General features: G+C 34.4%; 1 protein-coding gene across 1 annotated transcript in view; it reads right to left on the bottom strand.

The window, feature by feature from the left end:
• Positions 1-603: 603 nt before the first annotated feature.
• Positions 604-15,975, bottom strand: part of HS2ST1 (heparan sulfate 2-O-sulfotransferase 1) — an 85,611-nt gene continuing 70,239 nt past the window's right edge. The window contains exons 3-7 of the mRNA XM_085303516.1: positions 12,631-12,716; positions 9,604-9,742; positions 6,835-6,932; positions 5,395-5,552; positions 604-2,920 (exon numbers count right to left, since the gene is read on the bottom strand). Of these exons, the coding sequence (XP_085159642.1) occupies positions 2,694-2,920; positions 5,395-5,552; positions 6,835-6,932; positions 9,604-9,742; positions 12,631-12,716 (708 nt within the window). The 3' untranslated portion in view covers positions 604-2,693. The remainder of the gene's footprint in view (positions 2,921-5,394; positions 5,553-6,834; positions 6,933-9,603; positions 9,743-12,630; positions 12,717-15,975) is intronic.

Genomic DNA, 15,975 nt, shown 5'->3' with positions numbered 1-15,975 from the left:
GACAGGCTTGATTCTTTTCCTGTTCCACAGACAGTAACATTTGCAGAGTGCATCTAGAATGTGTATTTCTCCAACTGAAGCTGGCATTTTTAAAATTATTTCTACACTATTGTTCATTTTTGTATCACCAGTCAGTTCACAACAAAGAATAGGAACTGATACTATCTGGTTAAATAAAAGTTTTCTTTTTTTTCCCCTATATGAGCTATGAAAAATATATTGCTCTTCTGAAGGTTAAAAAAAAGGCATCTTTCTCTATTTTTGTTACTGAAGACTCGCTCATGTTTCAGAAACTCTAAACCTTGGACAAAAAAAAAGAAACACAGCTTTAAAAATTGCTTACAGAATATAAAATGTTTCTTGTAGGTCCTACTGAAATCAGTAGGAGTTTCACCCACTGTTTTCTTGTCAATACAGAAGTATTTATGTCTAGATACTTATTTCATTAGTTAGATGAATATTTTACATTTTCATATGGTAAATTCTTTGTTTAGAATTGCTTTTCTTCTGAAAATTTTGAAGGAAACTCAAGAAAGTAAACTAATCCAAACTATACTGAAGATAGACAATATAGTCAAAATAAAATCTAACAGAAAACTGTCACCTAGTGGAGAAACTTTATTGGGATGATAAATATTCATTTTATTTAAAAAAAAATACTGCTTTGTTAAGSAAACTTTGAAAACTCCAGTAGCTCCTTCTTGTGTACAACTCTATAATACTTCAGTTTTTTTTTTAGCTAGAAAACATGTCCTCCTGTGTGAACTAACACATCCTATTCCCAAACATGTTGGCATTTAATAATGATGTCAACAGACAATAACTAGAACAGGAAATGTTATGTGTGGTTCGCGCCATGTAAACAGTATAGCTACCAGAAGGAACTTCCCTGATTATTCAAGAAGAACAAAGAGAGACCTATTTTTAAAATTCAAAGAGGCAGGTCAAAAAACCCAAAGAAAACGCAAGATGTACTTGATGGTCTTTCATTATCCTGTCTGTAATTGGACTGTTGCTTTTGGCTGCAAACATTCCGTTCACAGACCATTTTCCATTTCCTTTGTTTTCATTACAAGAACAAACTGGTTAAAGAAACCCCACTTGGCAATTTTTAAGCAAGCCTTTAGCATCATTCCTTAGGAATTTAAGCCTTTACCAACATTGTCTCTTCAGTGACTTCCCCCCATCAAACCTTGTGAAAAGTACTTTAAGAAAAGGCAGGTGTAAGATGTGTAACTACTCAGATCTTTAAGAAAATTCAGTAGGAAACAAATTCTCGTAGTTCTCCACTGCCATTTGCTATAAGGCAGTGGCTCTAAACATCTGCTCTCAAATCTCAATTTACTTAATCTACCAGGTGTTTCACATTGTTAGTAACGGCAACTCACAACTTTACAATACCCACATAAGGCAGTTACATAAATACAATTATGTCAAGTTCACTGCATCTTTCTCAACCAGACTACACATTACATTTTTCTTCTTTTCCTCTTAACATAATAAAAGGATGAAGACTACATTTCTGTAAAGAGAATCCCTGGACAATATTCTAGAATTAAAGTCATTGAGGTCACTGAAGTGCATTTCGGTCATGTCCAACAGTTAACCAGGAAGTTGATGTGATGTTTTTTACTTCACATATAACAAAATTGGTGCAAAACCACTTTAAACTAGTTACTTTAAACCTTTTGGTCCAAATACATAAAATAAGCAATATTTACAGCATTTTTCTCCTTTTGTAAATGCAATGCTTTAAAACACATTATAAAGCACCTTAGTAAAAATATTCTACAGGTAAAAGTAGAGAAGAAGTAGGAAAACCCTAACCATACCACAGCTCACTAATGGAGTCATAATATGGATTCACCAATACCTCAGCTTACAATTATTACAAAGAATCCATGAAGAAACTTGATACTGAATTTACTATTTTCATACCATTGTGTAAGCATCAACTAAAACTGCAGACAATCCCAACTTTCTTTGTAGAGTTTTCCCAACCTCAGTCAGTGGTCATGGGGATAAAAAAAAATAAAAACAACACCCCCTCYTTTTTTTTTAAACTTTTTACAATACTAATGTGGAAATGATGTTTTAACACTGACGATCAGTTGTAATTTTTTAATAAAACCACATATATAAATATGGGCAATTCCAGCAGCAGCAGCATTTCTCAGCAGAACATGATTAACCGTCCCAATTAATATCATGACATGATTTACAAAAACAAAGCATAGATGTCAACTGGTTATTAACACTACTTATACTGTATATAACCAAAATTTCTACRTTGAATGCTGGGGAAAAAAATGACTTCCTCTTCACAGAAGTATAAAGGAAAATAAATTGCTCTGAAAATTAAAAAGAGGTTTAACAGAAGCATTTCTGTTTGCTTATATTTTCAACTAGAACTGCTGTGCGGTTAATTGCTGCAAATTAAAGTGTAGATTTCTTCAGGTAAAGGGTATTAACTTCCACTGAAAATATTAGTTAGATAAAAGGAAGCTTTTGCTTCTGGATTACCAACATAGTTAGTCAGTATCCAACACCCTGGAGATGGTCCACAGCCCACTTCTCTCAGATCTATAGAGAAATGTCTTGGAGGTCTACTAGCAATCTAGCTTCCACAGCTGAGGACTAAGATGATGATGTGAACAAAAGTTTAGGTCCATTAAGCTAACAGTATTGTGTTTTTAGTTTGATTTAGGATAAATCTTTTCATAGAAAAAGTTTTGAGCCAGAATATACAACTCTCCATCTTTTTCCCGAACTGCATGTGCTCTGACAAACTGAAATTGCTCCAGTGCAAATTCATAGAACTCATTCTCCATTTTCCAGATTTCAGACTGTTGTAGCTTGGCAATAGTTTCTTTTGTGGGAAGTTTTTTCTCAGTTGTTTTCCTAAGATGAGACTTCTTTCCTAAACGTAAAATGAAAGCAATAACTTCATTTTAAAGTTCATGTGATTAAAAAACATGTGTAGTTCTCTTATTTACAGTTTTCTATTCTCAGCATGTTGATAAATTGCACTACAAGTGACAAAACTTTACTAATGTAACATGTAGGACTGGAAAATTGCAGTCTCTCACTAAATGTTAATGCATTTTGCATCAGTTCTTTCAATTCTTTCTCCTTACTCTAATAAACCCAGGGAATGAACACTTCATTTWAAAAAAAAATTACTCCACATAATGTACTTGGAGTTAGACTGGTCTTTCAAAATTAATTATTTAGATGGTAATCTGTGGTAATCTGGATATTAAATGTTAAGAATTTTACAAACTGCAGAACCAGAGACCTCTTCCACGACATACAGTTGACCAAAGCGATGACAATATCTTCCCTTTCTTAGACATGATATCAGTGCTTTTACATTATATACATCAGTATTACATGTGCAGGCTGTATACATCAGTCCCATTTCTCCCATTTGCAGACAGAAGTCCTGCTACGATGGACTGTTATCTCATCATAGGTTGCATAGTCAGCCCCTAGGAACTGAGATACTATTTATATGACAGATGTCTTATTATGAACTCAGAAAGATAAATGTGTACTCAGACCTTTGTATCCCAAGCAATCCAGTGGTTTGGGGAAGGGAGAACGTTGCAGAGGTAAGACTTAAATGTAGGAAGAAAGAAATCTAGACTCTTTGCTAAACATAAGACAAAACCTACAAACTAAAATACTGAGAGGTTCCATGTCTCATAACAATTTTACTGCACACCCCAGGTAACACACTTGCAGACTCAGAACAAACATCTTTCTGCCTTCAAAGGTAGTGTTTAGATATAGCATACTGAAATTCTACACTCTTAGGAGAAGGAAAGTTATCTATCTTTGAAAAATAATCTCTTGGCTGGTATTACAGACAAACCAGCAAACACCTGCAGGAAATGAACTGAAAATAAAAACAAAAAACAATGTCACCAAATAAATTCACAACAAACAATGTCAAACACTGAAAGACTGTGTCCTGTGTGCTAGAAAAGGAACAGAGAAAGGCAATGAAGGTGATCAAGGATTCCATAGCTGAAGGACTCAGATTAGAATTCTTCAGCCCAGAAAAAAAGTGATAAAAAGTGAAAATAATGTGGTTCATAAGCTAGGAGTAGCTTAGAGTAGCTTGAAGAAGATCTATTACGAATGAGAACAAGAATTCTCAATTAAAGAACCAGGGTCTTTAAAAGAAACAAGATGACAGGTTCAAGACATAAGCATGTTATTTTCATACTAAACTGTATGCTTTTTTTCAGCTTAACTGTGGAACTTCTTGTCACAGGACACTGTGGCAATTTTATATAAACTTTTAAAAAGTCAATGAATGAAAGAAAAACAAAGTTATCCCCTAAAGTGCATTTCACTCACCATCGGGAACTGATGAGGCACAATTATGACTATCATATGCTTGCCCTATTCTTACATGCTTCCACTAACATCTGCCATTGACCACTGYTAGAGACCAGATATGGATCTTCAGTCTGACCCTGAATTCCTATGATCCACACAGCATAACAGCAATCTTTCAGTTCTACACAAAACCACCATTACCTTCATTGCTTCTGAAAAGCACATGTAGAACTATTTTTTTAATAAATATATAACTTTCCCATAGCTAAGGATATATGAGTTTGTTACATGCTGATATTCCTTTAAAAAAAAAATTGCTATACTGGGTCAGAATTTCTAAACTACCCAGAGGCAGTCTTCAAAATTTCTTTTGTATTATTTGTGGCTGATTTTAAGAATGCCAGAGCTAAAGAATACTTACTTCAATTTTTTGAAATCATTGTGACAAAAACAAATTTAAGGAAGCCATCTGACCAAAAGAGTTTCCATGTTTTTGTTTAAACTTCATTTTTCTTCCATTCTGTCACCTCAAGACCTAAATTTTGAATACAAGTGCAGACAAGCTGAGTTCCTTCTATACAAAGTCCATCCAAGTCTAAATGGATTTTGCACAGACAAGCAGGTTTTTTGTATCAAGTACTGTTAATTTCAACAGAGCTTCAGAAGGAACAGAAATCTACCCCTATCATCCACTACACAAAACTGCAGCCCTTGAGATAACTTTCAAAAAAGTTCTGATAAAGACCTACTCCAACTTGCTGAACAAAAATTACCATAGCTCAAAATATAAGCGTAGCATATTTGCCTTTACCACAACCTTGGAAGTTTGCAGTTTGTGGAGGACAAGATCCTTGGGCTGCCCTCCAAAACTGGTATTAAGAGCCTTTTAGAGAGTTTATTTCTTCTATAGTAACATCAGTCACCTGAGAGGCAAATCTGATTCAAAACTAATCATCTAGGTATAAAGAATTCAAACTTATAAAAAATGAGATGAGGATGAAAAGGGAAAAAAAAAAACACAACAGAAATCAACTATTTAAGTACCTGTTCGATACAGTTCTGTAGCACCCCTGAAGAACCGGGGCAATGCTGCCTCCAATAACATGATAAAGTCTTCAAGCTCTTCAGTAACTCCCACTAGAAAGTACTCATTAATCAAATTGTACTTGGCTTGTTCCAAAGCCCATCTGCTTCCCACATTCCTAAAGTGAAAGAGAACAATTAAAGCAAATTCTGATGCCAGCCAACAATCTTTGGTCCCTAGATGGAGATTACTTCGCAACATAACCCTCGTATAGGAAAGTCACGGCTCGTTTTAAGTTATAACCATTTCTAACTTAGTTTACCTCTGCAACTTCTGTCATCTGTATTCATATCTAACATCTTATCTCTTCAAGGCTACTCAAAGCAACTTTGTACTAATAACTCATCCATGAAAAAGCTTATGGTTATATGTATATGGTTACTGCCCTTATTAAGGCAGTTTCTAGAGCGTTTACATCTTCTTCGTGTCCATACTGAGATCCTCCACTTTCACATTAGATACCAGGAAGGGTTCTGGTGAGAATACACCTTCTTTTGTGTCCTACAAGAATAATTCCAAACTTGTAAGTCATTGCAGTTAATGGGGAAGACTGCTCTTCTGAACAACAAAGAAAGTTAAGTTCAAAATATTTTCCTCCTTAATATAGACAGGGTGAGGAGATAGGTGCAAAGTTCTCTGCTTCTCCATCAGGCCCAGGTGCAGATAGGTCTGAAATAGAAGCTCCCAAGCTGTCACTTGCTTTGCTTATGCTTAAATTAATTACATTTGAATAAACAGTAGCCTTGACAAATAATTCCCCTCACCTTTAATCAGAATTCTTCAGATCACCTATGTCTATTTTTTTTTATTTTCACTGTTACATAGCACTTGATTATAATTGTTTTATGTGAATAAGCAGTTTTCAAAATTTGCTAGGGTTCTTTAAAATTATGCCTTTCTTATAAAACATGCTACATTGACAGATGGACACTACTTGCTTTTGTTTCACTTTCTGCTAAATATCATTGATCAGTGATAAAAATTTAAGATAAACTTTTCCTGATATTGAATATTTTGTCACAGAAACTGTAGGAGCTTGAATGAAATATCTCTATTCAGACAAACAGATATTGTACTCTGTCTTTAAAAAAAAAAAAAGTCAAGTCTCTGAATCTACAAAAATTATTTTTAAAACTGAAAACTTCTGTTTTCTCTCAAAGCACTTTTGGTACACCTTTGCAGTATCCTACTATACTGCTTGGTTAAATAACTGCAAAACTGTTTCAATGAAGTGTTTTCCAGAGCATCTTAGAAAAACAAACAAACAAAAAAACCCTCCACCCATACTTACTAGTAAAAGTACTGGCTCCTATCTTTTATTCAGGCCATTGTGCTTGTTAAATTTAGATTTTAGTGATAATATACTTGATTAACACCTTAACCCAAATGTATTTTCCTACCAGCATTCTGAGCTGTGGCCACAGAAAAATGGAATTTGAAGCCAAAGTTTCTCTGGAGCACAGTCTGAACCTCCGGCTGCTACGCATTCATCAAAGGTCTGGAACAAAGACAAAATTGAGCTGAGCTTTGAAGACCAGTGCATATATCAAACATCTTAATCTGGTTAGTTGTTAAATGCAGTGGGGACAAAAAGATGCATGATATGAGAAAGAAAAAAAAAACAAAGTAATTTTTCCAAGTTTTGCTTTCACAGTATTTTATTGGGAGGACCTATCTGCCTTAACTAAAAAAGTATTTGGACAGCCTTCTATGATTAGAACCTAATCAACAATTTGATTAGGCCTAATAAAGACCTAAGCCTCTAATAAAATATATGTTAAAACAAGTAAAAAACAGTCAAAAAGTACTGGTATCATTGTTTTTGCCTTAGAAAAAAAGAAGTTACTACTGATACAGTGTCAAATGCCATTAGCACTTGTTCAATATTGGAACAACTGGATCTTTCCCACAGAACATTGTTCATTTTATTCTAGGTGAATCAGCGTTCTACTACCTTTTAAATAGTACAACAAAGAATTACTACTTCAGAGGCTAATTTGGTTTTGGCTTCCAGTCAGTAGAAGGGAAAGCAAGTTGTTTCATTGAGTAATAGGCTGTTTTATAAAACATCGCTCTATATGCAAGGATAGCTGCAATGACACACAGTTTCAATCTCAATGATAGAGTTATAGTAAAACTTCTACTAGCACTGGACAAGATTTACCAAAATTTTACCAAGTTACCACAAAATAAGTATTTATTATATTTCCAGTCAAGATATGAGCCATGTACCTGGGACAGATTGTTTTTGAAATTATTATAATACATAAGTGATTGCATTCAACTTTAAAAGACAACTTTCAATTATACAGAAGAAACAGTCTAAAAAGTTTCTGCTCAAACTAAAGTGAAAATACATTTGTGTAATTATTCTGCATTAGAACAAGACAACAAGATTGGCTTTTACTCTGAGGTGAAATTCCTGAGATAATCTAAAAAATTCACTGATATCAGGCTAATGCTGGTGGTGTCTTGTTTCACACCTCACTTTTACTGTACCGTGTAAGTGTTACTCATCACAGGTAAAAATACAGAATCTTTAAACAGGAAAACATGACATTTGTATGCTTTCTCTACCCTAAAGATATATAGTATACAAATGCTTTGTTTTTGTAGTTCTTTAGAGAAATTGTGCGCTTGTCCATCATGAGTATTTTACAGCATCAACGTTACCTAAGACCTAAATTGTTCTATGTATGTATATATGTATGTGTGTGTGTTTATTTTAAATAATAAGTCCTATAAACAGAACTTGGACTTAGAAGCCTACTCAGATCTCTACCAGAAAATAATTCTGCTGTCCAAATAAAGCTCCTTATCAAAAAGAACAGAGTAAGTCACAAAAAGTAAGATCCTATCTATCTTTCAAAATGCCTTTATGATACCACAACATCACATCATCTCTGTAACGAGTCTCTGAAGATAGATTTTTATCTATGTTTTCACTTCCGCTTGAAGTTTTTCTCTACCTATACAGCAGGACATTTGGACAGACAAACTGGAACACAGTAGCAGAAGATGGCGCCAAAACCTTACTAACAGAGAAGAAGAGTATAAGCTGGGAAGAGAAATAGTTTCTTTTCAATATTTAAAAATCACCCTTTTGGGGAGGAGGTGAGGCAGGGAGGTTAAGGTGAAAACCACTAGTCAAATTTATTAGTTGTTACAGTGTTGTTTATAGATTTGCATAATGAAAGCTGTATTCAGTGTGATTTTTCCTGCTTAAATTTTCAGTCTCTTCGTATTAGCACAATGCTACATTAAGTTTCAAATGTTTTTCAAGTGACTTAGCTTAAGAGAACATATTGCCACTGAAATTTAAGAAAAGAACAAAAACCCCTTATTGTTACAAAAGCTTCCATCCTGCACCAACTATACTCATACAAACTATATGCATATACTTAATACCCTCCTTTTCTTCTTGGTTTAGGCTAAGCCCAAGGCAACATGCTCCAATAAATGTCGTACTGGAAATCATTATAATGAACGTGTAGCTACCTTCTAGGAAAAAAAAAMCTTATTATTGTGCCTAGATGAGGTTGCAGCTCTGAAACTGTTACAGTAATCAAGATTAGAACAGGCTAACCTGGACTACTCCTAACCTCCTGAAACACATGGAAGAAGTATAGAAATGTATCATTCATACTCCATAGTTTTCAAGGGGACTCTTTATATGTTATAACCCCATTGCAATATTTACATTAAAAAAAAAGAAAGAAAAGAAAAAAAAAAAAGCAGCTGGGTTGCTAAAATAAACAAAGTAAATGTTAAAGCCAAAACATCAACAGTCCTATGAATTTTGGTATGAACTGTATCCAGTTTCATTTTCAACAAAAACAGATATAGATTCCTGATACAGAAGGATAAGTTTAATTAGATACTTATATCTTTGGATGTAAAAATCTTTATTTTTTTAAAAAACAATTTTTTAAAACAAATGTCAACATAAAATTAACTTATGTGGTTACAAAGAATATAGTTAATGTCACTTTCTGCTCCAGTACTGACACCAAGCAAAGAAGCCTATGACACTTATGAAGCCCTACCATCATCGCCAGTACTGATAAAAGAACTACTCAGTTTTATCAGGACATAATTTTTAAATAGTTTTAGTATTAACTTCTATAATTTTATATCTTTGTATCTATATAAAATAAAGCCTACTTTACCTTTTTATCCCCCTGTTTTCGCCTTCGTAGCCCTGGTCTGTAATCATCTCCAAAGCGCAGAAAGTAATAGTAAGAAACTAGTCGTTCTATAGGATCTCTTATGACGTTTATATAAATTGGTTTCTTTTTAACGCCAAATCTAAAGTAAAGGAATAAAATAAACAAAATTTTCAAGGTCAAGTCAGAGTTTCTCATCCAGTATTTACAAACTTATCTTTATTAATACAACTGAAATCTGCATACAGAGAAGTTGTTAGTGAGAGGTAGTTTAATGCCTGCTTTCTCCCACCCCTATATCCAGTGCATTGTGTGGATGTGTAAGTAGGTTCAAATTCAGTATTTCTGGGACCGGTTTCTTTTTTTGTTTAGTGAAACAAAATATCAGAATATCCTTAGAACATCCCACTTGTGTGTAAATTGCGTATCACACAACAGATGCTAGAAGTGTTTATACAATTACCCTGACTATAGAAATGCCTTCATTACTCTAGCAGCCACATACTAAAACCAAGCAGGTACCCAGAAAGCTCAGTGTCATGTTCCTGCCTTCCACGCTGTGCTCTGCAGGGAGGCAGGAGGTTTTCCTGCCAGGACCTCGGTTGTCAGAGACACGAGCTGCAGGGAAGCCTGAGCTCAGAGTCCAACCATCACTAGCAGTGGCTCCGTATGGCTATGCTTACTGATCATGAGACAATATCTGAAACCATACTGATTTGTCTATTCAAAGGTATAAAACACTTATATTTAGGCACTTTTTGGTTCAGCAAAATTTCCTTGAACATTTACCTAAAGAAGAACAGCAAGAACAAGGAAGTTAAACAAAATATAATTAAAAGGTATTACTTTGGCCAAAGACCAACACTACAGAGACAAAAACTGTGAAGAGCTAGAGAAAGAACAATTCAGTCTTCAGATGTTGACAGCAGAGTTCCAATTAATCAAACTATAGCAGTTAAAGTCGTCATTGCTCTCAACTGTCTGTGTGCCAGCTCTTACCCCCAAAAGCTTGCAAAAGGGAGTTTATGCATGCTTCAACCATTTTGACACAAAGTCCAGAAACGTTGAACTACCTCTTTTCAGGTCCACTGAAGAGCCAAAGACATGCTTGTGTGTCTCCTTCTACAGACACTACTGTAAGTGCTGTAGAAAGCTGTAACAAACCACTTAAAGATAGCAACAGCCTAAATATGTATCCATGGGTTAAGCAAACACAAAACCCTTGAAATGTTTGTACAAGACTGCACATTCATATGGAATTGCACATCAGCTCGCACCACTAGCTTCAACTATGATAACGTAAGTCTGATGTCAGTGTGTAACAAGCAGGAATAGACTTGTATAAAATATTTTACACTTCACAACTACAAGCATGTTCACTACATGCAAACACCTCGCAGCTTTAAAAGGGTGAGCTATGTCAAGTACAACTAGAGTATTCAATATATTATTTTAATAATGAAAACCACACGTATGGAAAAACAAGCTGCTCTGCGGAAAAAATAAGTCATTTAGGTGAAAGGGTAACAAACAACAAACAAGGATAATGCAGCCTTGGAGGGAAGTATGCAGATGAGTGAAACCTGTGAAATCGCTTAGATGCCTTTCTAGATGCAGAATAATTACATTAGTTTAAAAAGTTCCAGTATGTAAAAAGTTTCAGCTTTATGAAATGAATAATGTATAAAACAACATTCACTTTGGCTGTTTCAGAAAGCTGTTATTCCAACAGGGGTTCAGTTCAATGGTTTATTAATGTAGCATTTTAACTTGGAAAGGTAAAAAGGAAGCTGATTAAACTTGATACATTTTATTTATTTACTTATTTGCAATTAAGGCCTCTTGTCTACTTTTTGACCTTTTGTAATCTGAAGCTTTTACTTGGTGCCATTAGAAACTAACTTCCAGCTACTAGAAAATGTAGCTGTTAATATTTTCTATTATATAATCTACTCTGAGAATCCATAAAATTCTCACTTCCTCTTTTAATTCTTTATAATAAAAAGCTACAATTTAAAATTAGCCTTTATAACAGAATGAATTGTTATAACCAATGACTAAACAACTAAAAATTCTTACATACAAAAAAACTCAATAAAATCAAGTGTTTTAATACGTAGAAGCATAACGTTACTCCAGATTGACCAGCAGCAAGAGGTCTAAGCAGTGGCAACTACTGTTTACACACAGGATCCTGAGATCTGAAGGATCAATACCCATTTTGAATTTTAAGCCATTTCCTTCATGATGCAAGTCTGGAATTAAGTACTGCCTAGTAAKCATCTTAAGCAAACCTGACTTTCTAGTCCATGGGGAGGTTTCACAGTGCTGAGCTCCTGAGGATTCACAGCCTTAAATCCAGAAGCAAAAGAAAGATCTTAAATCCATCAAGAAAAGAAACACGTGAGACAGAATATGGATATGATCCTGCACCTTTGAAGTCACTGGGAGAATTTCTGCCTCATTTTAAACTGATTTTAGAGGTAGCTGGATTCAAGTCTACAAGAATTATTTCTACACTTTTTACTGTAAGTCAAATGAATATTATGCCAGAAAAATAAGTGTTTTAAAATAACTTGTAGTATTTGGATAAAGTGAAAAGGGATACTCTGAAAGTGAAGAATTATACCACTTAAGACATAGGTGGTATTACATTTCAGATGAAATATTTTTGAGAACTAAGACTTCCCAGACAGAGAAGTCAATCATTAACAATAAGCATGAAGTAAGAAAAGCTAGAATATTCAGGCAAAACAATCCTGTAATTCAGCCAAGGAATACTAATCTTGGCATGCGAATAGTTTTGAAATTGAACTGCACTACTTGTTATCATGCAAAAAGGCATGACAAAACTGTACTGAAGAGTGAAACCAAATGCTGCTCATCCGAAAGGAAAATTCAGTGTTTGAAATTTTCTTAGCCACAATTGTCAGATTGTTATCRCTAGAGGGCAGTAATATCCCAGATGGATCCAAGAAGCTTATTTAAAACTACTATGCTACTCAACAGATAAATCCATGGATAACATACTTTGCAAAATCCAAATAGGATACATGTCCATGGTAAAATCCTGGTTTCATTTCCTTCCAGGAAGTCACATTCTTCACAAATCGGACCTGTAAAGGCAGACAGCAGAAAATGTTTCTGTACAGCCAGAACACATTAGACTTTACTTAAATGGTGCTTTTTGTTTAAAAAGTAAAACTTGACAGTGTATCAGGAGAAAATCTATTATTATGGTTATTACCAAAGAATTTTCATCAACTGAGGTAGGTTTTTCTGGAAGCACACAGATGACTCATGTTAGATCATCACAATTTCATGATCAGAAACTAATAAAAAGCATAACGCAGAAATCAGAAGGGCAATTCAAGAACTACCACAAAAATACAATTTTTTTTGTCAGTTCATATTATTTGTAAGTTGAAAGGAATGCAGAATTCCCTCAGCAATAAGTAGAAATGCAAGTATACCTTTGATGAAATTGTCTGACTTTTATTCAGTCCCTCAAATTAAAGTGTACCAGATTTGCAAGTATATTTGTAGATCTGTTTTACTGGGACATAAAACACAAATCTGATGGTTCATTTGTTCTCCTTCTCTAAAACGTATACAGTATAAATTAGATCTACTGTTTATCACTTTGAATTGTTACTTTTTAGCCCAAAATCCACCTCAGGATAACTTCCAGAAGACCATGTTAAAGCATGAAGTTAAACAAGGGCTGATAAAGCATCTTCTGGCAAAATTTACAAAAAAGGGAATAGTTTTACATTTCAAAGATAATAAAAACAGACACACACTCCAACCCAGAAAGTATGATGAAATTAAGTGGGACATGCAAATGCTGATATAGCTTGGCTTCATTAGATGAACAGAATATTTTAACATCAAAGCATTTAGCTCTGAAAGTTATTTCAAAAGTAGTGAATTGGATAATAAAGAAAAGATGATAAATTTGTACTGCTTGAGCTGTATGGCAATGATATACCATTTCTGAAGCTAAGAATGAGAAGAGAGTTTATTAACATAATCAGGAAGCACACTTAATCATTTAAAAATCACTTGGAATGCAAGCAACATATTACAACTGAAGCACAGAAAACTGTAAAACATCATACTATAACAAACCTCTGTTCAACAGAGAATATTTTTGGTAGCAAATGCGTGGAAGTATCACAGAATACTTCAATTTCACAGTGCACAAAGAGAAACACAAATAACTAACAGTTTAGTCCTGTGACAACTATAGCTTTACAAAGAAGCAGATAACATTTGTTAATTCAATTTTAACAAGTAGAAGACAAGTTCAGGACAGAGTGGTTTATTTACAACAGCTCCCTGTAAAATTCTCTGCACATCTACAATATCTTTGCCTTATAAATAACAGATAACTAGAAAGACACTGAGATGAGGTGAAACAGCCAAAGAAAAGTCTCAGAACTCAAGACTAATATTTTGTAAAGACAAAATAAATAATTTGTAAATTGACACTAATATTTTGTAAAGAGTATAATGGATTGAGAGTATCCTGAAACTGAAATCTTCATTGGCTGATTTTTATTTGCAAGACTGGCCTGCTACTGTTTATTCAAATGTGCAAAATTTGCTGCCTATGATTTGAAGATGTTCATTATCTCTACTTGACTTCTTTGAATACCGGCTCTTGRATGCTCAGGTAAAAGAAAGCAATACTATCTTTTAATGACAGATAGCAGTCATTCTTTCAATGATACTAGGTATCATAGTCTGTGGTATTTCACAATTTAAATCATATACTGCACATGAAAACTGGCAAATCTGAGAAACATTGTAAAATGTTACACAACTGTGTTTTGTAAACTGCATTGGCTTCCTCTCTTCCTGGATGCAACACAAAGTGATAATGCATCTCTATATATGACTTGGAATCCAGTTGTACTACCTACACTGTTCAAACAAGCTACATTTTCATTGAACACATCTTTCAAAGATCAGTGACAAGATATATTCAGTAGAGAGCCTCAGCTACGAACCTTTAAAAAAAAATGGTAAAAAAGTTCTCTAAATGCAGAGCATATATTCTCCTTCCATATCCCCCATCTACCTATGTCATAAAACATCTTTGTCTGCTAAGAAAATCATCATTTATAAACATAGGATTGTTACAGATTAAACTTAAAATTTCATTCGTATAGCAGAGACCTGTTGGGATGTTTAGCCTTTTATTAGCTTGCCTGGTTTGACCGTTAAGGCTAAGACAGGGCTAGGAAGATTTTGTGTGACAACCATGACATTTACATCTGCTTTAAGAAATGGCCCAGCAACAAGCTGTGCCACTGAGAATTTCTTAAGTTTCTAACACCTATAACTAGCCTGTATGCCGGATTTTTTTTTTTCCTCTTCCCACAGTTTGCCATATTCTAAAAATCAAAATTGTTCTAGGTCACAGTCTAATGAGTCAGGATTCACACATTTTAGGACACAAATGAATACTGCCTGCTGTTTCTTATTGTTAAATATGATCAATTTTACCTTTCTTTTCCAGGCTTAGCAGATACTGAAGCTTTCAAGAGACTGAGCAGGTTTCTGTATCTGAACTTAACTGAGTAAAATCTGAGGTTATTTTAAAAGTTCAGAAAAACATGAATGGAATTCCTGTGAAGCTGTTTCAGGGTGCTTTTAAATATTCAGCTACAAAGTCGCTTCGCAACCTTTAATAAGTGAAAAATCAGCTGAGCTTCACTGAATTAAAAAGTCAGATGAAATGTACTTGGGGCGTAAGATGTCCTAGAAAGGTAAATTAAATACATTCAGTTTTTAAATTTAAAACACTGATCCAAAAGAAAAAAAAATCCAGAACACAAAATTTGAGCAAAATGCCTGGAAAATCTGGCAGGCAAACCAAAGTGATGTTCTGATCTATCACTTTTCCTCTGTCCACCCGTTACTCCCATTAATCCCTCTTCTCCACAGTCTTCACACACACACACCCTACCACTAAAGGCGGTACGGTTATTGCCCTTATGGCCTGGTATCACATGGACTTCTGAATACTGAAGTATTTTTTATATTATAGGTTTGCTTGTCAGTTGCTGAATTTCTGACTTAAAACTATAAATGGATTTTGTCCTTCTTTATCAGGAACACGCAATCAAATGGAATAGAAACAGTTTGATGAGTAGTGTTTGTGGTCAAGAGACTAGTCAGAAGAGGCTATGAAAATTGTCCTTTGTTTAAGATGAATGCTAGGGACATGATTAATGTTTCATGCTGAATGAAAGCACTATTGTGACCAGAAAAATGTAAGAGCCAGCCTTTGGAGACAAGATGGCTAAAATAAGATCCCACAGCCACTTCCTCCATCCTTGGGGTAAGTATATCAAAGACGAGGGG

The sequence above is a fragment of the Rhea americana genome, unplaced genomic scaffold (genome assembly GCF_003343005.1).
Source record: "Rhea americana isolate MKP2758 unplaced genomic scaffold, rheAme1 scaffold_2, whole genome shotgun sequence".
Classification (NCBI taxonomy): Eukaryota; Metazoa; Chordata; class Aves; order Rheiformes; family Rheidae; genus Rhea; species Rhea americana.
Note: the sequence above shows the minus strand (reverse complement) of the source record. Positions and strands in the feature narration are given on the sequence as shown.